This window comes from Pteropus vampyrus, unplaced genomic scaffold (genome assembly GCF_000151845.1).
Source record: "Pteropus vampyrus isolate Shadow unplaced genomic scaffold, Pvam_2.0 Scaffold171, whole genome shotgun sequence".
Lineage (NCBI taxonomy): Eukaryota > Metazoa > Chordata > Mammalia > Chiroptera > Pteropodidae > Pteropus > Pteropus vampyrus.
The window spans coordinates 3,152,965-3,178,730 of NW_011888952.1; the positions used below are offsets into that span (position 1 = coordinate 3,152,965).

Below are 25,766 nucleotides of genomic sequence, written 5' to 3' on the forward strand. Positions count from 1 at the left end.
TATTTAAAGGGGCTTACAAATTTATGTATGAGAGAAAATACATGTAAAACATGTTTAATATAAGTTTAAGAATCTCAACAGAGGTGATCACGCTGCGTTGTTAGTGAAAAATAATTATGCTTTTAAGTACTTATTATGTGGCAGGCACTATAGTTCAGGCTTTATATGAATTATCAGATTTAATCTGAACAACTCCATAAATCCAGCACTATTATTATCATCCTCATTTAAAAGATGAGGAATGTGATGTGTAGAGAGACAAAGACGAGATAATCTGGCTCCTATCTATGTTCTTAAACACTAGGTTAAATTATATCCCCCCAGCTTGGCAGAAGGAGTAACATTTACCCTAGGCCTTTGAGGGCACGTTTTGGGACAGTAGGTCATGATCTGAGCTATCCTTCAGGAAGATTACTCTGGCAACAATGGTTAAGATAAGATTAGACACTGGGAAACCATTTGGAGTTAATGGAGTAGATAACAGAGTTAGGAGACACTGAACTACAGTAGCTGAAACAGAAGTACAATGCAAAAAGTACTGGAGATGCATATTTTCCTTTCTGATATCTGAGAATTTATTTTCCTAGATTGGAAGTATATTCGAATTTTCCTTTTGTTCCACATACTAAATTTTCTTATTTTTCTTTTCTCCTTTTGAAAAGTGCCTAGGTATAAAAACAAACAAACATGTGATTCATGACTTATATTTAGAATACCTTCTCTATATTTCAAGAGTCTTAAACAGTCAATCTTTTAAAACACCTCTATATTGCTAGGTCCAACACTGTAACTACTAAAGGCAATTATATAAGTGATGAAGTTCATTGCAGTAAAGTTAGAAAGTACAAGTGAACTCTCTCAAATCAACTTGCAGGTTATTCACGTAACATATATTTACTGAGTATTATGATAATCATATTCAACAAAACATGCCTAATGTCCGCCGCCTTTGTGAAGTTTATGGGCCAGTGGTCATTTACCTACTTTTTTCTATTGAAAGCACTATACTTATGAAAAAGTTTTTTCAAGCTTCATCTTTCCTGTCATACAGAGCTTTCAAATTTTATGTGGTTAAACCTATCTATCTTTTATCATTTTTAACCTTTACTCAAACGCTTCCCAAGTCTATATAAACAAACATCCACATATTTAAACACACGACATTTTTACACCCCTCCCCGTCCACCAGTAATTAATGCGCTGCTAATCTCCTGGTGTATTTTCCTCTAGACCTCTTTCTTAAGATGGCCTTATTAACTCTTGCCTAGATCGCACTGCTCAACAACCTACAACTTTCACTCAGAAATACATGGTAAAGTTCTTTCCATGACAATAAACAGAAATCTACAATTAGCTTTTAATGGCTGTATGGCATTCATATTATTAAAATTTAACTAATTTAAGTACTTTTCAAAAATTTTTTTGCTATTATGAATATGCCTCAATGACCAATAATCTTGTTCTTACACATTTCTGAATTTATTTTTTAGAACAAATGTCTAGACGTAGAACTGTTAAATGAAAAAAATATTTCTACAGACTCACTAGCTTTATATTTATTCTTGTGTGAATTGTCAGCTCATGTTCTTTAGCCTGCATTCTAGAGGTTTTGATTTTGTTCTTCATTTTCAATGGCTCTTTAAATAATAAGGATGTTGACACTTTGTCAAACATAATTATATTTTCTCAGTTTGCTAACTGCCTTTTAATTTTATTCTTTTTTTTTAGCTATATAATGTTTTATCTCTATATTTAATTTTTTAACTCAAATAGAGTACAGGATAGTGATTATTTCTTTTATATGCCAAATGGCTACCATTCTTCCAAAATATTTTATAATTATAGAACTATAATTTCTCTGGATTTGAAATATGATATTTACTCTATTAGACCCTGTTATATACATACTGGGCTTAGTTCTCAATGTTATTTTGTATACTTGCTGTCCAAACAGCATTAATATCGACATACAGTTTTAAGTAAAATTGTTTGGGCAATACCAGTTATTCTGCTCTAGCTCTCCAAACTATTTTGACTATTCTAGCAAATTTGTTCATGTCATTGAACTATAAAAATCATTTGTCAACCATGTTGATCTACCACCCTCTAAAGTTAGAATTTTAATTGGTGCTGTATTAAATTCATGAGTAATCTGGGGAGAATTCACAGCACCATGGCATGAACTTTCAGCTACTCATGCCTTCACTTATATACCTCTTCATACAGATTCATCACATTTCTAATTAGGTTTACTCTCTAGTGTTTTCTATTTTTTGGTTACTACTGTGGATTGGACATATTTCTCCCTTTATGTTAACTCAATGTTATTGTTAATGTATAAGAAAATATTTATATATTTTTGTACCCAGCTACCCTTTTGATCTCCACCAGTTTTTCTGTTAATTTTTTTTCCAGATACGTCATAACTGGCAACTGTTTTCAGACAGATATAAATAAAAGTAATTTTATTTTATTATTAATCATTAAATTCATTTACTATGCTATTACTTTCCCTCCTTCAATTGGCCTGCTAATAAATTATTTATATAAATAATAGTGAACCACTCGTATATTCCAAGGAGAAATTTTATTTAGTCATAATATACTACCTATTCTTTTAATAATCTTATAGATTCAAGATTCAGATCACTGAAATCTAATTCAGAAGTAATATTACGCTTTTTTGGGGGGGGGTTAATTTAATAAAATGAATTGAGTAAAAAATTTTAATGATCCTGCATAGTAGTTCATTAACCACTAATTCTTTCATTCCTTTATCAACTGAAATCCAAGTTGTCTTTATCCTATATTTTTGCAATTATCAATAATTCTATGACTAATGCTTTGTGCCAAAATTTTGGTTCACACTTATTTCTGTAGAATAGATACCTAGAAGAACAACTACTAGATTAAGGAGTATGAATATTTTTAATACCTATGATAAATCTTACCAAATTGTTAGTAGGGATAATACTCCGTGTCATTTTTATTGCAAATCCTTTCTCCCAATATATTTATCCTCTGTTATTTCAGAGACAATATAGAAAAAGAAACATTGTTTATCCAAGTTTGATTTAAAGAAGTATTTAAATATGTGTAGAATTTGCTTTGGCAAGAATCTTAATCTTTCCTATCACCCAAATAAGATATTTTCTTGGACTAGCACTGAACTAATTTAATTACTAGCTTCCAGCTTCATATTAGAAGCAAGTTTTATACTCACAGGAAGTGTATGTTTCATTATTCCTTTTCAATTTTTTTCTTGGTTCATTTCTTTTTTTTTTAAGATAAACCTCAATATCATTTAATCAAATTTCAAAAACAAGCTTGTTTGATGGAAACTATATCGTCAGAGAGAAAGAGAGAGCATGCGAGCATGTGCAAATAAGAGATATACTAATTGATTACATTTACTCTTTCCATTAAGAAATATGAAGTTTCTTTTCATTTCCTCAAGACTTTAAAAATATTTCTCACTAATAGTTTGCTCTACATGTCCCACTAATGTTATTCCTAGGCAGTTTCTTAGTTTTGCTAATTTCGGGAATAAAAAATTTTCTTTATTAATTTTCTTAGCACATAAATGCTATTAATTTTTGCATATATACCACTTATTAAACTTACTAATTCTACATTTTTCAGTAGATTTTTAGGCTCTCCTAGGTATATATTCACATAATTTATAAATAATGAATATTATAAACTTACCTAGCTCAATAGAAATAGCTTTCATTTCTAGACAACTTTAGCTTTTAGGAAATTAGAATCTTTAATCTTTAAGGTACTGTCTGTCATGTCTAATTTCTGTAAATGCTCTATAAATGCTCAACAAGAAAGAGTTCGAATATTGACAGTAATAATTCCTCTTATAGGCCTGATACTGTACTAAGCACTTTATACATATCATTTAATTTAATATCCTATTAGTTCTATGAAGCAGATATTACTATTCCCATTTACACATTGGGCTCAGATATGTTTAGTAACTTGCCCAACATCATATAGTTAATAAAGGGTAAAGCTGGTCTTTGAATTCAGGTCTGTTGGAGTCTTTCTACTATATCGATCTGTCTACCTTTCTTGATCAACATCTCCTTGGTCTTTTTGAGAAAACAAACAAACCAACAACGCCCCACCCCCCAAACAAACAAAACTCCTAAACCAAGAAATAAAAATAATTCCGTGTAAAAATAATTACACGAACTTGTAGCAATATACAAATCACCCATTTGACAACTGCTTGGTTTGAATTAACACTGTCCATCTATTTATGTTGCTACTTAAGGGCAAGGTGTGTCCTTTGCATGTTCCTCACTGCTAGAGATGAAAGCATTAAGTTCAATAGGGGTTGGTAACCAACAGTCCCAATTCCATTCCAAACAAGGCACATAGTAACACAGGCACTTTTTTTAGGAGTCTTTGCTGGTCAGGACATGAACTGCTACACAACCTCCTTTTCCAAACTTCAAATATGGACACACATCATACACAAATACAAATGTGCATATGTGTGCATACTAAATGGAAGATTTCAGTTAAGTTATATATTCTCACTATACCGTAAAGGTTGCCAATAAATTGATAATATTCAAGGACATCTGGTTTGAGTAAATTTCCCTAAATCTCTGAAGAAGTGAGTAAAGTACTTTAAATATACATTATCATTTATATTCCAGATGTTCCACGGTGGGATTTTTATCTTGGGATTACACATATGATAATTTGTAAGGTATAATCCAATCCAGAGACAGAAGAATATACTAAGTCAATAATTTGGGGGGGGGGGTGTTGGTGGTGGAATTTTTAGTAGCCTACTTTTCCCCAAATACATTATACAAAATTTTAATATAAAGTAGATATTAGACAAATCTATTTAAGTTTGTATTTACTCAGTAGGTCAATGAATACAAATGAAGTGGTTTTTATGAAAATCTGAAATATTATCATGTTAGCTGTAGCCTTATATGACTTTTAGCATCTAATTTATTTTGGCATTTTGCTCTGATTGCATAACAACCACAAAATTTAGAGATAAACTTATGAAAATCACAGAGAACTTTTCGATTAAGCTAATATTGGCAGGAGAAACTGGTAAAAAGAATGTTTCAAAATAAGTAAGTTGGTGTCACAAGTTCATGCACCAATGCTTTCAACTGCAATTTAATCAAACTCCTTGCAAGAGTCACTGTGAAAAACAATGGATAAGATGACTTTTCATGATCCTGTAGTTTAAAAATTTATGAGGACTTTAAATTAGATTCAGGGCCATGTCCTCTAAAAAAATTTTTGCTAACTGTGCAAGCACTTTTAAAAACAACCAATTCATAGTAATTTCTTATTTATTTCATTTATCTCCTGACCCTTGAACCAAGCCATACCCAACTCAATAACCTACAACAGTGTCCCACACATCTTTATTTTCCCTCTTATAAATATGGATAAAGATTTCCTAAACTTACTACTTTAAATGTATCTAACCTTTTAATAACCATTTCTGCTGTTATCTGTACACTGTCTAGTTCCTTCTTTGTCGTCCTGGGAAAACTGATCCCTGACTTGAGATCTCTTTCTTCCTCTGTAAAGACAGATGTAAAGTAACTATTTAGAGAGCAAAGCTATTTCCTCTTTGTATCAGACTTTTTAAAATACTCATACTGAAATTTTTTATGTGGACCTGAAATAATCGTTGCTCATATATTCCAAAAAGTACATACCTGCATTGTCTTTGTAGATACTAGAAGTGTTACTATTCTCATTACTTTGGTATAGATGCTGAGTTCTAGTCTCTTGCGGTACAGATGATGTTTGAGTCATTCCTTCTTCCAAGGCTTGCTTTATCCAGCGCTATAATGGGAAAAATCAGGGAATTGTTAATAATCATTTAAAACTATTTAGTATACCTATTTTAAATGCATTAACCAAATCATTACATATCAACTGGTGAGAGATGCAATCCAACACATTCATTCAATTCCACAGTCAAGTAATTTTTTTGCCTTGTGTTTCAGCACATTAGAATATTGCCTCATCAATTCCTTCTACTGCGCAAAATTGAGAAAACCTGGATTACACATAATGACATCTCATCAAAATATCAAAACCAATAAAAAATGATTACTACTCAACTTTTCATATGGTTTAGAATGGGGTAAATGGGAAGAAAGAAATCTTAGCATTTAAGAAAGACTCAGATCATATAGATAAAACTAGTACATAAAATAAGTGCCTAGAAGGAAGATAAAAGGTCTTTTAAGAGTAGCCTACCCTGTGCTGGGGATATCTGAGGAAGTAATAGAAAAGATTCATAGGAAGACTTTGAATGAGAACAAATAGCTCTTCACTACGAAAATACTTCTAAAACGTCTACTATCAAATGGAATATCCTTGAGTTTTTTCTCCCTATCAAGTGGTTTGGTTAAATTATGCATGAATAATGAAAATCACCAGAATGACCTGCAGAAATCAAAAAGGGGAAAAAGTCAAAAGGAGCTCTCTTAATCAGTCACATTTTTTGTAGTGAATATTGGAATCTAAAGGAGGAATAAATTTAGGTCAGAAAGTAAGCCTGTGAAGATTAGTGTAATAAAATTATGCATCCTGTGGAAGAGAGAAAATTTCTTACCTGTAATTGTGTTCTCTTAAGATACACAGTTGTAGGTTGCTCACCACTCTGTGGCTCTCCTGCCCTGACATAAGACAGATCGAATTTTGATAAACATCAATTTCTGAGTCAGACCCTCCCCCAAATAGGAAGAGCAAAGGTGATTATAATTTTACACCTTTAGAGAACAAGTATTACAGGTAAGTAAATATTCTCTTCACCAAAGAGCAAGTCTAGTCGATTTATCCTCTTAGAAACTTAGGAAATAATGTGAAAAAAATTTCACCAAGAAAAATTTTACATCATGTAAATGGCATTGTAGTCTGCCAAATGAAAGCAAAAATAAAGTTGAAAACATGAGGTAAGAGCAAATAGGTATATAAAAAAGAGATCTCAATGGTCAAGTGGATCACATCAACATTGTAGGACATGACCAGGTCAAAACGAGACCAAGAATAAATTGCTTTATACAGAATACTCATGTAAAGACAAACTGTCAGAACCATATCTCCTTACGACTTAGAAGATTGTAGAGATAATCTTGTCCAAAGCACTCACTGTATAGATGAGAAAAATTAGGCCCAGAAGAAAATGGGTAAAAAATCATTTGTTGCAGTTTAGTACAAGTTTTTCTTTTCAGAGCAGATAACAGGATTCAGATAACTGAGGTTACTGTGCTTTTCTACTAGATAAATTAATTTCTTTATTTCCTTGTCAACAGATACAATACACCCATAAAAGAATTTACATTCCGGATCTGATGACTACAAAAAGGGAAAATAAAACCAGGACACGGGCATTCTGAGGAGTAAGATGCTGCTATGATTAGATATAAGGTCAAACACAGCAAACATGACCTAACCCATTCCTCCCTCCTGGCCCTACTGTTATGTCCACATGGTATTTTAGGGCCCATAAAAAAGTAATATGAACATCTGTTTGTATCTAACAAGTTCTAATCATCCCTATAGATAATAAATTAATTTCAGACACCCCAACTCTGAGTTCTAGCTACAGTTAACTAAGATCAAAAGAATATTTCTTCTTTCTCTGAAACTCTGTATGAAAAAGTTGTTTAGGAAGCTCAGAGATGAGTGAGAAATGTTTTAAAGCAGGGGTCTCCAAACCCTGGGCCATGGACTGGTATCAGTCCCTGGCTTGTTAGAAACTGGGCCACACAGCAGGAGATGAGCAGCAGGAGAGCAAGCGAAGCTTCATCTTTATTTGTAGCTGCTCCTTATCACTAGCATCACTGCCTCATCTCCACCTCAAGTCATCGGGCATTAGAGTCTCATAGAAGCACCGGTCCCTGATGCCAAAAATGTTGGAGACTACTGCTTTAAAGGATAAAGAGTAAGGAAGTAATTTGGGTTCTGGAGTCCAAAGATCTAGGTTGAAACTTGGCTGTGTCTTTTATTACCTACCTAACTCCGGGCAAGTTACTGAACGCTTCTGAGCCAAAGCTTCTGATCTGTAAATTGTGGCCAATAATCCCAACTTCACAGGGTTGTCATGTAAGACAATAGGCTAAGTAAGACAATATATGTGAAGACAGCTTATAGCACAGAACTGGGTACACATGTTCAGTGAGGACTTGTTTAGTTGAATTTCAATGCTATGTATAGAGACAGAGAGATTAATAATCCTCCAATGTATACAATGAAAGAGCAATGCAAAAGCACAGTGTTTCATTTTCAATCAGGCTGATTTTCTAAGAAGTCTGGGAGACTAAATGACCCATAAGGTAAGTTTAGAGAAGATTTAGAGAGAACAAGGTAAGTTTAGAGAAGATTTAGAGAGAACAAGGAAGGACACCACTGAAAGACTTGTTAGCCACTTATAAATGCTTCCTTTCTAAAATAAGGATTGAAGCAAGGCTCAATGAAAGATATACATACCATAACATGCTTTTTAAGAACTATGATTCAATTTACTTTAGACACTCCAGGGGCATCATAAAATGTTCTGCCAAATACTCTACAAATCTGGGTGCAAATATACACATGCAACTTTACACCAAGTTTAACTTATGAGGCTTTTACCTCCTTTAATTAGATATGAAACAGTAGGCCTATTAAGAATATATACTGTTTTAACTAATCCTGCGGAAGATGGTTTTTCTCGTCAGTTTAATTATGGAAATCTTCTCAGGTCCTACACTAAATACTTTCTAAGCAATCTACAAATAACTCTTCTCCATCCTCATCCAGGATAAAGCTGAGTTCGATTTCTAAATAAAAGACCCATTTTCATTAGTGTTGCCCCATAAAAAGCTACATTCTGGTTTTATAGTATAATCTTGATATGTGAACAGCAAATCTTAAAGCTGTGATTTAAACATAAACAATTCAGATCTAAACTTAAACAAGATCCAATTTAAGTAAGGTAATTTTACTATGATAATTCAGCATACATAGCCTGAACTTTTCCTGAAGACTGGTATGATACATATAGATGAAAGTGCCTAAGTGGAGCTCATATAAAACAAGACTAAGGACGGTCAGACGCATTTGGAGAATATAGTATGGACGAGTTAAATGGAACTTCTATCTGTTGCCAGTTGAGATACAAAGATGAACTATATAGATACAAGTTCTAAACCATAACCATGTAAAAAAAAGCTCTAAGAAATGGATATTCTATCAGATTTGAAGTCAAATTCATAGACATTTTGGTTTTTACAGGACTCTGCTAGTTGGAAAAGCAAGATGGGAACAGAAGACCATAGCCCAGCACCAGAATGATCAAGGCATCATTTCAAGAGGCTAGTCCATACTATTTACAATTTGGACTTCACTATTAATCTGTACTAAATAACTGTCTACCCTTTGTGAAGAACTGAAATAGGAGATTCTACTACCTTGCTTGATAAGATGCTTCAACAGTTAACACCTTTAGAAGTCTAGTAGTATATCCAGTCAAAAACAGAAAAAAGAAAGTTTCTTTCATATATATATTGAGCCATCTCTTAACTTGCTCCTCCAAACTAAAGACCATATCTATACTTTCTCTAATTGTTCAATACTACTCTGAAAATGCAGTTAAGATTTTGATCTGTTACTATTAATAAGGGACTGAGCAAAATGTCATAGAAAGGTTAGTTTCCCATGTCATACCAGAGTTATTACAACTAATTATCACAGAATAAGGGTAATCATAAAGCTTGATAATTGGCAAACATTTGTTTTTCCTTCTCAGATAATCACTAAGATCCAAGATAAGTGGCTTGGTGTAAGAAAGTATCCCCAGAGACCCAACGCTCCTTTATTACCTAGGTAAATTTCTAGTCTATTTTTTTCTTAAGAAAGTTTTCATTGTTATTTCTGACAACTGAAAGTTATTTATGTTACTGCATTATCTACAAACTCTTTTGGCAAATACCTTGTGGTCAAAATTTCTCTTTAGGAGTTCTACTTGGGAATTTCCCTCAAGTAAACCAATAAGTGACTTAAATATTTAGGTAAGATGTGTGATTAGGGAAGACTTTTTTTAGTGTATGTGGCTCATTCAGTGATAGGGTCCTTCCTCTGTGCGCAGATCCCTGTTGCCCTCCCCTCCATATCCCACACCACTCTGGCTCATCTTTCATGCCCCCCTCCCCCAAGAAGTACTTTCTGCTCTTTGGGGAAAGAGAAAAGCTTTAAGTTTGGAGGAGTCAGGGAAGACCTGCCTGGAGTTGGAGACTTCATCACATCAAATAATCTACATGCAGCATCCTCATGTACGTGATGCCAGTGGAGGAGGGCAATGGCAGACACTGAGGAAGGCAGCCTGAATCCAGATCTGAGGATAAGAGAAAAGGGTGTTCCAGGGAACAGACTCTACCTCAAAGGAAGACCAAATGAAAGGGTGTCCTATACTTCTAGAAACACAAAAATGACATTACAGTCTGAGGGAGTGATCTATTCCAGAGAGACACCTTTGGAAAATATTTGGGGCTTCTGGGAATTAAGAAAGAGCATTCCAAAAAACAAACAACCATCAAACACTACTGCCACTAGATCCAAAAACAGTATGTAACTAGAGAGGAGAGAGAAAGAGAGAGAGAGAGAGAAAATGAATTTTATAGTAGGTTCCATATTCACTAGGGAATAAACAGTCCAACTTGTCATTTGATCAAGGAACAGAAATTATGTCAATTTTAATAGGACATTCCTCTACTTGCATTCAAATGATAACAGTGATTGAATTAATTTAAAACATAATTCGATCATTTTTTACTTAAGCAACAGTGCTCTAGAGTATTCGGGGCCCAATCTCACTCAATAGTCACGAATGGACATGTTAACCAATACTACAAGAGTACACACAAAACATCCCTCCCTACCCAGGCATCAAATGCCATGTGCTCTCAACTTAGTAACCTCAAAGGCTCAGAAAAGACAACAGTGAATACTCATAAACAGAGCACCAAAAATGCAGTATACGCCCCACCTTAGTCCCACTGACATTCGATGCATCAGTATTCACGGATGAACAACTACCTCATGATAAATTCACAAGGGCAGAGAGTGGCTAACTAGAGAACATTAGATATGTCATGATTACAGACATCCTAGGTTAAAAATAAACATAGACATACCTTTTTACAAGAGCTGAAAGTGCCATCAGGCAGAAGGGGCCTTCGACGCCTCTCGGGGATAAAGGGTGAGCCAAAGCGAATGTAGTGTTTGGGGGTGGTGCAAATTAACGGGGAATGGATAAGACCGGGTAACATGTTCAGGGTCGTTGCCAGTACAGTTGGGTCCGTGGTGATACGTAAAGGGCACTCAACAGGGCATTCTTGCTTCTCTGCTTTGTCATTCAACCATTCTGTAACTAGATACTAAGGTAAAAAAGAGATCGTTAGTTGATGCTACAGATGTAAAAGCCAGAGGCAGCAGTGCAGCTCATAAAGACAAATCTCATCTAGAAACTAGGAAATAGGGACAGTAGCTGTAGAAAGCATGAATTGGGCATTCAGAATGCAAGATGTCTTCCTTCACCCTCCCTGTGATCACCAAGGAAGGAATAATTCCAGATATTAGCAATTTAGCTCTGCTTAAAAATTATGGGAACAAAAACATGGTCGTAGGATGGTTTCAGCCTCTGCACCAAAGTATTTTATCTGAAAATTTAATTTAATAACACTTTCTGGGGAATCACAGGTCCTCTCACTTTCCTAAGACATAGCCCTTACCAGACTAGATTTATGAAGATGTATTCATGACTTACCTTTTTGGTTTTGGGGTATTTAGATGCAGCACGGTTGATGTGGGATCCAGCAACTGATACCACTATTGGGTCAGACCCTGTTAATTGCCTGTTTTCTCCTGAACTGTCTATACTTCCGGCTTCAGTAGGAGTTACTGAGCTATTATTTCCTCCCTCTTCCAAGGCAGCTTGTGACAACTCTGCCTGCTGTGCAATGGCCTGCTTCTGACGCTTTAGTCTTTGGGCTGAACTGGTCCGGTACCGAGAAATTCGACTCTTCGGTCGGGGCCTAGAAGGCTTTGCTGGAGGTGGTTTGGGAACTGGTTTTTCTGCAGCAATATCCTATAACAATAGCAGAGTAAAATACTTATCAGACATTTCTCGTCAGCAAACATTCTATCCAGTTTTCTATTCACTTTAAGCATTCTGAATATTTACTGGTGAAAAGAGTGAACATTTACAAACACTAATTTCAAATGTAATCCTTACAAAAATTTATACATTTAAATTAGCTAAAGAGGCTGTAGGTAGATATCTCAGTTAGCTATTTCTTTTTCTCATAAGTTATTTATAAAACAGGTCAAAAGTCAGCTGAAGGAAGACACCTAATTTTAGGCTTCTTAGCAAAGAAGATAATACTCCTTTTGTTTCTTTCCCAGATACTAAGGTTTTAGCTTAAGGCTTAGAATTCACAGCTAGGGTAGGGAAGGGAAAGGTGAGTTTATCCTGAGAATACCATGAAAGGTGCATAACTGTGCTAGACAGAAGGGCCAAGAGAAACCAAATGATTTTTATGAACTCACCACCAAAGTTTATCTGGCAGAAATAGTATGAAGTTCCATTCTAGTCTAAGTGTCTAGTCATTCTCTCTCTCTGAATCCCACATATCAGCTGATGAAAACGGCCTTATTACAACACGAGGCAAAGCTGAAAATGCTGACTTTAACCATTCCAAAAGACAGGTGACTTATTAGCAAAAGCAAGGCTGTCAAAGGCCTGGAGTCTTTTCATCTCTTACCCCAGCTTGGGAAGACCTCCGGGTATTCACTCCAACACTCTGTGGGGTGCTTGGGATGGCCACGTTTGAGGAGTTACTAACTTCAGATTCAGGGGCTTCAGTTTTTGTTTCTTCCCCTACAGGCGTCTCTGAGGCGTTGGTAGTAACCTCTATGTCAGAGTTGCATTGTTCCAAGGGCTGATCCCGCCGCTTCTTTCTTTTCTCTAAGTTTTCAAAAGTATGTATGATGGCTTCAACCTTCCTATCTTCCCGGGTCTAGAAAGAAATAGCATTAGCATAGAAAGAAGCCTTAGCCAGGAGAAGGGGACAGCTTTTTAGAAATATTATTAATGAAAATTTATAGACATTTATAAAAACTACCAGTAAGACAACACATTTAACTTGAGGAAAAAAAAGGTAAAAACTAAAAATAAAATGTTTAAGTGTTAGAGTTGTAAAGGAAGGCTAGGTCAAACCTGAACTTTTCAAAGAAGGCCAGCTATTCTGAAACTTTAATATAAAGAAAAAATAGCCATCAAAACCAATATTCCTCTGTTATTTTCAGAGTTCCAAAATAATCAAGTAGATTTTCTTAAACTCAGGGACAGAAAAAACATACATGGATTAAGCAAAAAGGTAGACTTTTTTGAATCCATGTGACTGACAGGGATTTTTAAATGTGAAAATTCACACAAACTTCAAAAATTCCCGAGTCAGAGCAAGTAGCCCCAACAGAGACATTTTGTTTCGACCAGGCAGTGTGTTTTGGAAATGATATTGTTATTAAGAAGCTCCTTAAGACCATCATCAGATAATAGCCATTAAACAACTACTATATGTGTCTGTGAAAAAAAAAAGGAAATCTACAGAAAAAGCCCAAATTATAACCCATAGGCGATAGTACAGTATGTTGTCAAAGAAATGAGATAATATAAACTCAGAATAGAAGGGCCATACATACTACAGGTGACAGGAGTCAGTAGGAACAAAAAGCTGTTAGAAGGTACCTACCCTCCTGCTATGAGCTGGGTTCTCTTGGTCATCTGTGACATCATCTTTCTCTTCTTCTGTTTTTTCTTCTGGATTGTCTATTTCCTTGAAGATAGATGCAATATTCAGCTGTACTCGTAAGCTCTTGAAAAAATGGCCACCCCCCCGCCTCCGCCGTAGCTTGAAACTCTGTAGGAACAATTTCTAGCACTTTATAGTGTTACTCATGTGAAGCCACACAGTAAACACAGATGGTAAGCCCCATTCTCTGGACTGAGACCTGGAAAGTAGCTGAAAGGATGTTCCTGACATTCAAAAATATAAGATAGAGTGAATAAACATGCATCCACCTTGATATGAAGGGCATTAAGTGTTACTATAGATTCCCTATATGAAATAATATGTGGCAACCTGGAATCCTCTTCATTTGGAGAGAATCAGTAACACAGCGATAGCCTCTGGCCAGGGGAGATTACCTCTTGGTCACTGGATACAGTCACTTTATCAGGAACTTGTTCTGGCTGAGGGTTGGTATCCTCTTCCAGAACCTCATTCTGCTGTTCCATCTCTAGCTCTTTCCGCCGTGCTTTTCTCCGTCTTGTCTCTGCTCCAATGATGGGCAGGCTTGGGGGAGGTGGGAGTGGCAGTTCTGCAGCATTGGGATTCCTTTTCTGTATAGGGCAGTTCCGGTTCCCCTTGTGACATGCACAGTCCACTTTGTAATTACTGCTCCAAAGAAACAACCAAAAGTGTCAGTCACAGTACCCTCAAATATCAGTTACATTATTTATTCTCTTGAAATATTAGTATAATAATTTCCTCCAGTGTTATCTTTAAATAAGTTAAACAGAGACATTAGAAAGTTCTACGAATACTTTCAGTATTCTGTTTTTTCTCTATATAACCCCAATTCTTCCCCTATATATGGTCAGTGGAAAGGAAAGTCTGAACTAAATTACATTCTCCCAACTTCTTTATGCTATTTGGTGGGCAGTGAATCAGTGACAGTCTGAGGTGGCCATACTCCTCTTCTAACTATCTTCAAAATAGCCTTTTACCGACTTGTTATTAATATCTTTTCTTCCTGTACATGTGCCAAACATTCAATTTACCACATAACCTTTTCTGCCTACAAAGACCAAGGGAAAAAAGCATTGATTTTACAAAACCCATCACACAGTCATCTTTGACCAGCTAGCTATCTGTTCTTCTGCATTGTCACATATAACTAGATTGCATGCTTTGAGTAAGTATGGCCCCTGGCACAAGTGCTGTGTGCATAACAACAGATGCTGCTGCAATTTCTAGAAGTGTCTTTACATATCCTTTTCGCTATTCTTGCTATAGAGGCCTAAGCTAAAATACCCTTGGGTAGGAGCCTGGTGAGCAGTATCACACTATGTACCTAAGTCTCTAAAAAAAAAAAAAAGCCAAAATGCCTTAAGTCTATCTTTTCCACCACAATTTCTAGGCAGAAAATACAAAACTCATGAAAAGATGTAGTAAAAAAAAAAAAAAAAAAAAAAAAAAAGAGACAGATCTGGCACAAAAGTAGACTTAATAACTTAATATGTAAGACAAGGCTATTCATGTTAGGAAAGGTTTTAGAGGTCTTACCAGTTACTGTACTCATAATCAAATGCTATGGTGACCTCAGCATCCTTGGTAATGGCAGACACAGCATAGATACACAGGTGAATCATTCCATCTGCAATCATGTGTCTCACCTGTGTGAACAAGGCTTATGTTTGATAATTTATCATAAAGACCAGGAACTCTCCAAAAGAATAAAACTTTTTATCCAAATTAGTTTCTCTCCACTTAGAGTTAGTCTGTTATGTAATTCCATCATTTCATTTGAAACTATTATATAGTAATTGTTAGAAAATGTATGCTATTTCTTCAATAAGTAAACCTTGAGATATTAGAAATCAGGGTAAAATCAGTGCTCTACATCATAAAGCTGTTTTGAGAGAATTTAAATTCTGTAGACTACAAGAAAAGTTCTGTGGATTTTCTTGCCACATTTGATATGGGTGCATGGATTACGCACTGAGGTAATCAATTCTAGAAATGTCAAGAATTTTTCTTACAAGACTATTACCTAAAAATTAAAAAAAAAACCCTGCAACCACACAGCTTAGTTTGGGGCCTAATGACATATTTTTCTATTATATGGTAACTTCTTTAATATAACTTCTTACCCAGTCTTAATATGACTTCTTATCCAGTCTCATGCTTTCTTTAGCAAACGCTAACTTGCTTTTCCCCACTTCTGTCCCTCTAAAGAAAATCCATTCCTTGCTCCCATTCTTTCAGAATATAAGCACTATTACTTTTGTTTTTTGTCTCTTACAATGAAAGATCATAACCATTACCTACAGACCTTAATCTGGGAGTTTTCGCACTGCTTCTTCAATAGACTTGTTCTTTGGTGGTTCCATTCAAAGAGAAGTTGCTACAGAAATCTTACCTCTGCATTTGGTGTACATGATCTTCTGATGAACCGAGCATCATTACCGAAAGTACGTGCATCCACACACATCTCTACACCATTGAATTTTGAGTAGAAGAGCACAAAGGGGTATGGTCTAGGGATATAATTAAAATTCCTGTAATTCTCAACACAAATAAAAAGGCTACCCCATGACTTCAAATATGAAGCATATGCTGACAGCAGCAGCAGCAGTCCTTTGCAATGCCTAAACTTGGAAAACATCACATGCTTGTCTGCTTTTGATTAAAGAATAAGCACAAAGCAAGGAATGCTTGGCTTGGAAAAAAGTCATCACCACTTTATGCATTAAACAATTTGCAGATTTATTTGCACTTCTCTAGAAATAGCAGATAGGCGTTGAGTTTATTTGAGCTGTAATCTTTTCCCCTATCAACCAGGATGATTTTTATAGTCATACTGCTCAGCCAGGCCCACTTTAGCCCTCACCACTCAATGAATGACATTCTTACTTTTTGAAGAAATGCCCATTGACCTCGAATTGCTGTCGTAACATGACTTTCCCTCGATACTCTATTATAAGAGTGTCCAAAGCCAAATCTCTTGCAGCCCTCAGGATCTTCCGGTGCTTTTGAACACGAGTGACTCTTCCCAGCTGGAGCTGAATAAAACCAAGTATTAACATTAGACAATAGCAACAGCAGCTTAGTAGACACAAAAAAATACTAATTCAGGAAAAGATATCAATATTTTTAGATTTTATTAGTATATGTTACTTAGCTCAATGAGCAGAAAAACTTGGTATTTCTAGGAAACAGACACCATCTAGTGATCTTGTCACTGTCCCACCAAAGGCAAGAAAAGATTAAAGATATATATGCTTAAGATGTTAGTGGTTATATGTCTAATGTAAGAATGAGAAAAAAAAGGTTAGCTTTCTATTAATAAGTCCTATTGAGGCAGTAAAAAATTTTCCACCCTAATTTATCTACTTTTAATTAATAAAGCTAGTTTAAAAATATATATCTGGATAGTTTCCAGTTACTTTAACCTATTTTTAGTTAAAGATGCTCAATAATTAGCTAATTTTTTATTCTAAGGTCATGTATATTGAAAGAAATGATAACTCTCATATATGCCCTCTTTCTGGGTTGCTAAAATCTCAACTACTTACTAAGAGTCATTAACTCTTTGATTCTTACCTGCATTTGGGAACCAATGACTGTATTATTACAGGCCAATTCAGTCTTATTGATAGTGTCTAAAATAGCAGGTTTGCCCACGAATTCCTTGCTAGAATGTAGATGTTGTTCAAGGGCGTTCTGTACATCTGCACTGTACTGATTAGTGAAAGCTTCTTCATACTGATCAGTCCACAGTCTTATCCGATTTTCCCATCCCTCGGTTGTATTCTCATCTAAATTCTGTGCTTCAGAAGGCGAATTCTGTAGAGAACAAAGGTCAGCTAGGTTAGTAGAGTTGGTGAAGAAAAATGAGAGGGGGAAATAGGCTGAGTCTGAGAAAATTTGTTTTTGCTTGGCAGTTGGTGTGGCATAAAAGAATAATGGCCTTGGAGTCAGGGGATCTGGCCTCTATCACAGTTTCATTACCAATGAGCAGGGAGGCCTTGAACAACTTCTTCGAAGAGCTTAGTTTCCTCATTTATAAAGTGAGAATTTAATCTGGATCATAGTTCCATCCCATTGCTGTGATTTTATGACTATTTTTAAGTCAAAAAAATCAATTTTGTTCTTATTAGAATGATATCAAGTTCACAAGAAAATTTTTATAAAAATGAACAAGAGACCCCTCAACATAATCACACGGCTTAAATGTCAACAGTTCTCAAACATCTGCATTAGTATGCCAGCCCAAACTGGTATTATTTTATTTCTCTTCAGGAGAATGTTTTTGTTTTTGTGTGGCTTATTATTTTCATCATATGATTAATACAGGTTAATTCTAAATATACATGTGACCCAAATACACAATAACCCATAATCTCACCTCCTATATAGAAAGTTATAATTCTGGAGAGTATCTAACACCCTATTTTCGACAGTTTAAATATCTACACTCTGAAGAGGTGAAGTGGGGGGATGGGTGGGCGGGTGGTGTGTAGAATGTACTGAGAAGTGCGTTGCTATACTTCTCTAGGAAAAGCACTGCCCTCTATGGTGACAGTACTGAGAAAAGTTTATTCTATCTCAGAAACATTTCATCGTCCTAAATTGATAGTTTATATGTGCTTGAACTACTGAGACACAGCTTAAGTCTGACATATGTTCTCCTCCATGGTGCTCAAGACTTAAGGTGTCATCAGAACACAAAACAAACATCAACAGTGATGATGTCATACTAGTGATGACTAGAAAAAAAAACAGTATAGTACCAAAGCTACTTGCAAATCCATATCCACATTAAACTTGCAAATACAGGCAAAGAAAATTAAATATACTTTCCATAATGATACAGAAAATATTTATGCCTATCATAACAATTGATTTCTTTCGCTTTTGTGTCACTGATTTTGATTGACTGTTGTCTACTATTCTTTCCCAAAGAAACAGGAAAGGAAAAAATTAACACCGTTGTTTTCTACATTTCTTATTAGAATCCAAAAGACTGAAAGATAAACAAAGGGATCTAAGAAACACCTAAGGCCAACATACTGAGAACAATATCATGTGCTTGAAATGTCAGTAATAGCTGAGCAAAAGAAAAGTGTAAAACTAGAGTCTTAATAGTACTTATAAGACTGGGGATCAGGGGTGCCCAAACAGTATTCCCAAGTTTAAGCATCCAGTAGTGATCATTAAACTTATGATTTGTTAAACTTAATGTATATTGGAAGCTTTTGCACAGTATTAGCTTTTATGCATTAGCACAACTGTCTATTCGGATGTCTCATTCTTCTGGGTAAGAGAGACCCCCATCTCAGTGGCTTTTGGACAGGGGTTCTCAATCACAGGTGATTTGCCTCCAAGGAGACATTCTGTAGTAGCTTAAGTCATTTTTGATTATCATACCTGTGTTACTCGCGCGTAGTGGGTGCCAGGGATGCTGCTAAATAGCCTACAATGTGAAAGACAGCACCTCCCAATCCCAAGAATTACTTGGTTCAAAATGTCAACAGTGTCAAGGTTGAAAAATTCTGGCTTAGAGTAGTGTCCAGTAGGGAAACTCTTTACTTTGAGATTAAAAATCCAAATGATAAATTCTTCCCATTCATAGTTTTTACCCAGATCTTTGGTGGAGTTCTTACTAATAATTAATTCTGAGTACAAAATATATAACTCGACTTAAAAATTCTGATATGAGAGTTAAAATAAAACAAACTAGCATTTTCTTGTTGTCTAAATTTTAACACATCTATGAGGTTATCTGTTAACATTTCAAAATAGTAAGCAATATCTGGGGTTTTGTTTTCTGGGAGAGCCAGTCAGACAGCTTCCAAAACATTTCAAACCTCTAGAGGCATGTTATAGCCGATAAAAGAGAAAAGGGCTTAACAGCTGGGATCAGGAGCTATGTCTGTTCCTTAAGTCTATTTAAGGTCCCCTGTAAACAAAGGAGACAAAAATAAAGGGGCAGCAAATGTGGCTCTTTACAGAAGACAGATGTAGCAAAAAAAAAAAAAAAAAAAAAGATGTGTTCCAAGACATCTCAGGGCTCTGACACTCTTGGACTCTTAAGTCCTCCCTCATCTCTTTCATAGATATGTACAAGTCTGTTTATAAGCATGCAAGATGAGGGCTTCAAATTTTTAGATGAAGTGCCACCTGTGATCTTTGTTAGCATTGGTTCTCGTTCTCTCTCTCTCTCTCTCTCTCTTTCTATGTATGTATGTATGTTTATGTACACACACACACATCCTAAGAAAGCTTATCCTCACTGAAAGATTTTAATGTTTATGCCATATAACTGTTAATAGGAAAGAGTTTGCTTTTATATCATTTATACATTTAAGGATAAGACTACTTATAGAAAACAGAACTTAATTCTAATTGAATGCTTTGAAGCTCTAAGTCATGGTTTGAAAGGTAGGTATGCTGTCATCTTATATGTACATAGGTAAAGGAAGATACCAAACAGTATAATCAAATCTCCTTCAGGCAAACTATTTTTATCACCCAGTACTTAAGTCCACTGTACATAATTTCTCTATTCTCCAACTGCTATCCAAAAATCATTCCCCATAAACTCTTTTATTTGATAACTGAAGAGAAACATATTAGCATTATTTGAATCTTCTATATGAAATAAATACACCAGGAGAAAACAGTTCAAAAAGTAAGTAATTCAAATAAGAGTAATTCCTATCAATAAATACTTTTCTACTGATGAAAATTATCCTCCCAAATGGTGGTTAAAGTCCACATGGTGCTGCGGTGGATACACAAGACATCCTGTATCACCAAAAAACCCTGAGTCCTGAGGTTGAGGCCAATCACAATGACAGAACACATCAGTTGCATTTTGTTTGGCAAAATGTCACTTCCCCGCACTGCTCCCCCCACCCCCAAAAGCAGCTAATGAAAAACCAATAAAATAAAGGCTGATTACAGAAAGGGAAAATATTTCAGAAAATGGCCAAGAAAATCTCTGGAGAAAGGTTCTATGAAAACTCAATGTCAACAATTACAAACTAACAAAAAAGAGAGTCCAAGATTCCTAGACCATCAATGTCAGGAAAGAAGCTGACCAAAATGTAAGATCACAGTGAAGTAAAACACAGCATCAGGGAAGAATACCCCTTACCTTCATCCGCAAGGACTTCCGGGATCCCTCTCGAAATGCCTATCCCAAAGAGGAAAACAAGTAGAACAAAACAAAACTTGGTACCAAGAATGACAGTTATACCTATCTGAAACTAAAACTAAGGCAAGAACTATTGTTCTCAGCTCTCCCCTTTTCCCTAGGTAACAAATACAATTGAATTCCCCATACTATTATCAAGAACAGGGGTAGCTCAAGGCCAGTGAACTCTGAGGCTAATTCTAGTACTTCCCATTGTGGAACTAGGTAATTAACAGGGAAGAGCATGCATCACTTAAATCCTACATGCACTCCTGACACTAAAAGGAAAAAAATAAAAACGTTAAGTAAGTTTGCAGATTTACCAGTTTTGAAATTAAGAAAGAAACAAAAGACCAATCCCCTTAACAAGGGGTGGGCAAGTCACCTAGGAGCAACGAAGTTGCCGTGATGGGGAAGAAAGAACACAAAACAGAAGAGGTTTCTCCTGGAGATTTTTAAATTGAGAATACAGGAAAGTGACCACAACACTGAGGAAGCGTAGACCATTCAAGAGATGTTTTCTGATTTTTTTGAAACAAGGAAAAAAAAATCACTCCAATGACACGAGGTGGGCATATCCAGGACAAGCATTTCAGACTGCTTTGGGGCTAAGGAGGCAGGGAAATACTGTAAGGACACTGGAAGCCTAGACTGGAGGCCATAGCACATATGGACTTGTGCCAGGTGGGGCTGGGATTTCATACCTGGGGGCTTGGAGAAGAAACTTTGTGCCAGTTGTGATGGTATGGAGTGGCAGAAGAGAGGTTGGTCTACATATTCACAACAGATTAGCCGTTTTTTGCAAGGAGAGCAAAAATGGCCTTTCAAACATCTGTATCAACCTTTTTAAAAGAATTTTGGTACACTTTTTTTGCCCAAAACTTGAGCTATTTCAGACATATTTCTATTTAAGATACTTTTACCCTCCATACCTTGATTTTCTTCGTCTTTGGTGCTGCACGACCCTTTTCTGGACTCTTTTTCCGCTTCTTGGGTTTGGTTCTTCTAACAGTTAAGGTGATGCTTGTAGGTGTGTGCTGTGTTGCTGTATACAACACAGTGGAAGGAGAAAGCTCCTCATCCCAGCTTTCTGTTGCACTGCTATCCCCACCTGAAAAAAGGTTATTTCATAGTTCACACTGTACAAACAGCCTCAACAGCACATTAAAAGCAGCTTATTCCTTTAGATCTACCCATATCCAGTAAGTCATTACTTTAACTATTAACTACATTATCTGTAGAACATATGAAAACAAGATTCTTTCTGTATCATTGGCAATAAGCACATAAACCTTGTTCTACATCATATCTATTTCTTCCCTTCTATTCAGTCCCCAAGCTCCATTGCCTCAATGTGTAACACAGAAAAAGGACTTGCCTTTTTTCTACTAAAAAGGAATATTTTGATTGCTACTGTTTATGGATGCATTTAGCTCACAACAAGAGAATTACACAGTGGTCTTGCGAGGATTTCTCCATGAAGAGAGCTGGGGACCATGGGAACTTACAGGAGGGGTTACTGAGACAAATATTTAAAATACAAAATATTATATGTCAAAATATGGGCCTACCCCATCTTCTTCTCACCTGATATGTTGTCCTGCTTCCGCCGATGAAGTCTAATAACCTTCCCCCTGCTCATTCCCCTAAAGAGGGAAAATAAACTTAAAGTAGTCCTTCCAACAGCATGCAGAACATCATCGCAACATGGGAGAAGTGTCTCTGCATATACTACCCCCTTCCTCCCACCTACCAAAAGTTTCCAGGACATTAAATTTCATATCAAATTCAATAGCTTTAACATCAATCTCTCATTCCTTGTTGTCAGCAATTCTCACCTAGTGCAGAGAATTCGAGCCAAGGAGCACTAAGGAATCATCTACATTAACAAACACAAGAAAGAATACTTTGAGCTTTTCCCTACTAATAAGAAACCCTAATCCCAGTAACCCAGGCTTGAACTTAGATGGAACATGGTCTTACCTGCACTTGTCACAGTTGAGAAGAAAGCCATCCTGAGAAAGACCACAAGGACACCAGGTAGGAACAGTCTCTCCTTCAGAGTTCGGGCTGTCTCCACAGCGTTCCTCTACGGGCGACGGCAGGCCATTCAGGTCAGAACGAGGGATGATCGTCTGGACAGGGGGAGAAGCAGGAGGTGTCGGAGGAGGAGGGGCTCCGTAATTATGATCCTGAAAATAAGATTTTTTAAATCAACAGTGTCCAACACTGGCCCCTCTCTCCCCTAAAGTATGGTACATATGGAAAGAAAGAAGAAAGTAGTACCCTTTGTTTTTTGGCTTCAACCAGGAAAGTGATAAAACAAAATGCCAAGGTCAACTGGGACATAAAAACAAGAACAATGATGCAGGGCTAGACGTCCGCTGGAGGCAGGGAAGTGCAAAAGGGGCAACTTCGTCATGCTGCATATAAACATTGCAAGAAAGTCATAATGTATAAGAATGGATTACACTCCAGGAAGATCACTGCTCTGGAGAGAAACAAATGCATACTCACAGCATAAGGCAGTCCTCGACACCCATGCCTCTGAGTGGTCCCATAATTATGAGTGGAATACACGCTCTTCTCATTAACTGCTGGACTAGCCTCCACAGATTCAGGGCTGCACAAAGGCGAAAAGCAACGCATGATAGCATAACACCTAATCTTCCCTTAAACTAAGACTTAACTTCCCATTCTAACCCCTCCTCTTTCCACAACCACCAGCCACTAGAATAAAAGAAAGAACTCAGTGAAACAATCTGATTAACATAACTAAGCCTATAAATAACATTAGGAGTGTTATTAAATGTGGATTTGTGTGTAACATGAAGCCAGTACAGGCAGATGTCTCAAGGCAGGCACCTGGGATACAAGGTGTCCCTAATGACAAACACAAACGTACCAGCTGAGCAGGGAGTTTCCCCTAGAGAAGCCACTCTGGGCTGCTTTAGACTCAGAACTATTCTTCTTAATTGGATCTCTTAATACTTCCATGAAACCTCACATGACATTTGCAGTGAGTGAGATGATGAAAGTGCCTTCTGCACTGCCCCAGGGACCAGGCCCTCTTCCATTCACTACCAAGACAGGATACCCTGAAGAAAGTACAGGTAAAAACAATGGCATCTTATATTTATCATACCTCTCATCTTGATGAACCCCCAAACACCTTTCAAATATTAGAGTAATAATTTCTCATCCACCAATGACATGCAAGCATATTAAGACACATTTAACAGCTGCATGGTAATAAAGAACTTTAAAATAATCAAAATTGTACTCAGAAGTGTTGTTAATCTAGTGACAAATAATAACAATAGTAGTGCTACCATTCTGAATTTCCCATTATTTGTTAGGTGTTTTTTATATATTAATTCATTTACTCTGCAACTACTAAACATGGTAAACAGCACTCCATATTTACAGGATAAAATGAGGTGGTGAGATTACTTGACTTCGCCAAAGTCACACACTGATATTGTCAGGATTTGAAGCAATGTCAGACTCCAAAGCCTGTGCTCTTTCCAATATGCCTAACTGGTTTTAATATAAATTATAAATGTGTTCAAATATAGAAATTTAATGTAATCTTTTACTTTGTAATAAAAGGCATAGGTGACAAAGGATAAAATTGAAGTTTTTTTTTAGGAAAAAGGAACTTTAACTGGTTAGATTTTGGGGAATTTTGAAAGATAATTTGGGAATGCAATTGCATGACTCTGCAGAATTGAATAATAGATTATCTGTCATTTAAGTAATCAGGGCAGAGATTCACAAATTAGAAACTCCAAAATACCACACATAACTCAGCCTTAAAAATCAAAGGGTCTTTTAGGGAATCAAATAATGCACACTGTTTGCTTCAATTAATATCTTTCCTGCTTGAAAATATACAATATACAATAGTTAGCAGGAATAAAGTGTGGAGTTCAATATGGTGCAAGGTCAGCTGAGAAGTGAGGGATAAAAGAAAATTCTGATACGTATCCAACTCACCCAGTAATATGCTCCAAAACTGCGAGAAGGGATCTTATTAATAACAGCAAAAATAATTTCTAGGTGAAGAACTTTAGACAGAGGAAAGTATTCTCTGTTAGTGAAGTGAATGCATTTTATTACTTTAAGAGTGTCTGCAAGATGGGAACGGGGGGGGATACATTAAGAATGCAGTTTAGTATTCTTGAGAAAATGATCAGAACATGTCTCACTGAGAGGCAATCAGCTCTGACTATTAGGAAACAGGTGGGGTTTCCTAAATGAAGCCAAAGGCAAACAAGCATTAATAAAATGAAGGTAGAATTTAGTTTCTATGATGGTCAGTTAAGAGAAAGTAACCTTATACAACATTGTTAATTTACTAGATAAACAAGTATTCCAAAGAGCTGTACATATTTTATATAAGAGATTTTGTATCACTGAACACATGGGGTGAAACATGACAGCTGTTAACTAGGAATTTTTTTTTGATAGGAAAAAGGAGTGGCATGAAATAAAGGATGGCCATGGAGATGTAGCTATGTTGGTTTATTCTACTCATCTCCAAACTACGTAAAAATGAACATATGCACTTCATGTGCAAGTCTAGGGAATAAAAATAAAATGTATATTGTGGAAGTTAAAAGGCCATCTGACTGTACAATACTGTCTGATCAAGCACAGCATTTAATATATTGCTATGCATGACAAATACTAAAATTTAAGCTCTTATCTTTTGGTGAAGAAACTGC

The 25,766-nt window shown here is 36.1% G+C and overlaps 1 protein-coding gene across 23 annotated transcripts in view; it reads right to left on the minus strand.

The window, feature by feature from the left end:
• Positions 1 to 25,766, minus strand: part of SETD5 (SET domain containing 5) — a 73,718-nt gene that overhangs the window by 13,869 nt on the left and 34,083 nt on the right. For 6 of the 23 annotated variants that reach the window (XM_023536889.1, XM_011370626.2, XM_011370624.2 and 3 more), the window contains 16 exons: positions 23,942 to 24,134; positions 23,554 to 23,659; positions 23,020 to 23,228; positions 22,624 to 22,682; positions 21,969 to 22,147; positions 20,998 to 21,036; positions 17,439 to 17,681; positions 16,749 to 16,897; positions 16,255 to 16,372; positions 15,399 to 15,508; positions 14,258 to 14,507; positions 13,803 to 13,886; positions 12,813 to 13,067; positions 11,816 to 12,136; positions 11,184 to 11,426; positions 5,715 to 5,844 (listed from right to left, as the gene is read on the minus strand). In XM_023536889.1, coding sequence (XP_023392657.1) covers positions 5,715 to 5,844; positions 11,184 to 11,426; positions 11,816 to 12,136; positions 12,813 to 13,067; positions 13,803 to 13,886; positions 14,258 to 14,507; positions 15,399 to 15,508; positions 16,255 to 16,372; positions 16,749 to 16,897; positions 17,439 to 17,681; positions 20,998 to 21,036; positions 21,969 to 22,147; positions 22,624 to 22,682; positions 23,020 to 23,228; positions 23,554 to 23,659; positions 23,942 to 24,033 — 2,587 coding nt within the window. In that variant the 5' untranslated portion in view covers positions 24,034 to 24,134. Of the gene's footprint in view, positions 1 to 5,714; positions 5,845 to 11,183; positions 11,427 to 11,815; positions 12,137 to 12,812; positions 13,068 to 13,802; positions 13,887 to 14,257; positions 14,508 to 15,398; positions 15,509 to 16,254; positions 16,373 to 16,748; positions 16,898 to 17,438; positions 17,682 to 20,997; positions 21,037 to 21,968; positions 22,148 to 22,623; positions 22,683 to 22,874; positions 22,916 to 23,019; positions 23,229 to 23,553; positions 23,660 to 23,941; positions 24,135 to 25,766 lie in introns of all 23 variants that reach the window. The other 17 variants (XM_011370638.2, XM_011370646.2, XM_023536890.1 and 14 more) reach the window with 8 other exon arrangements.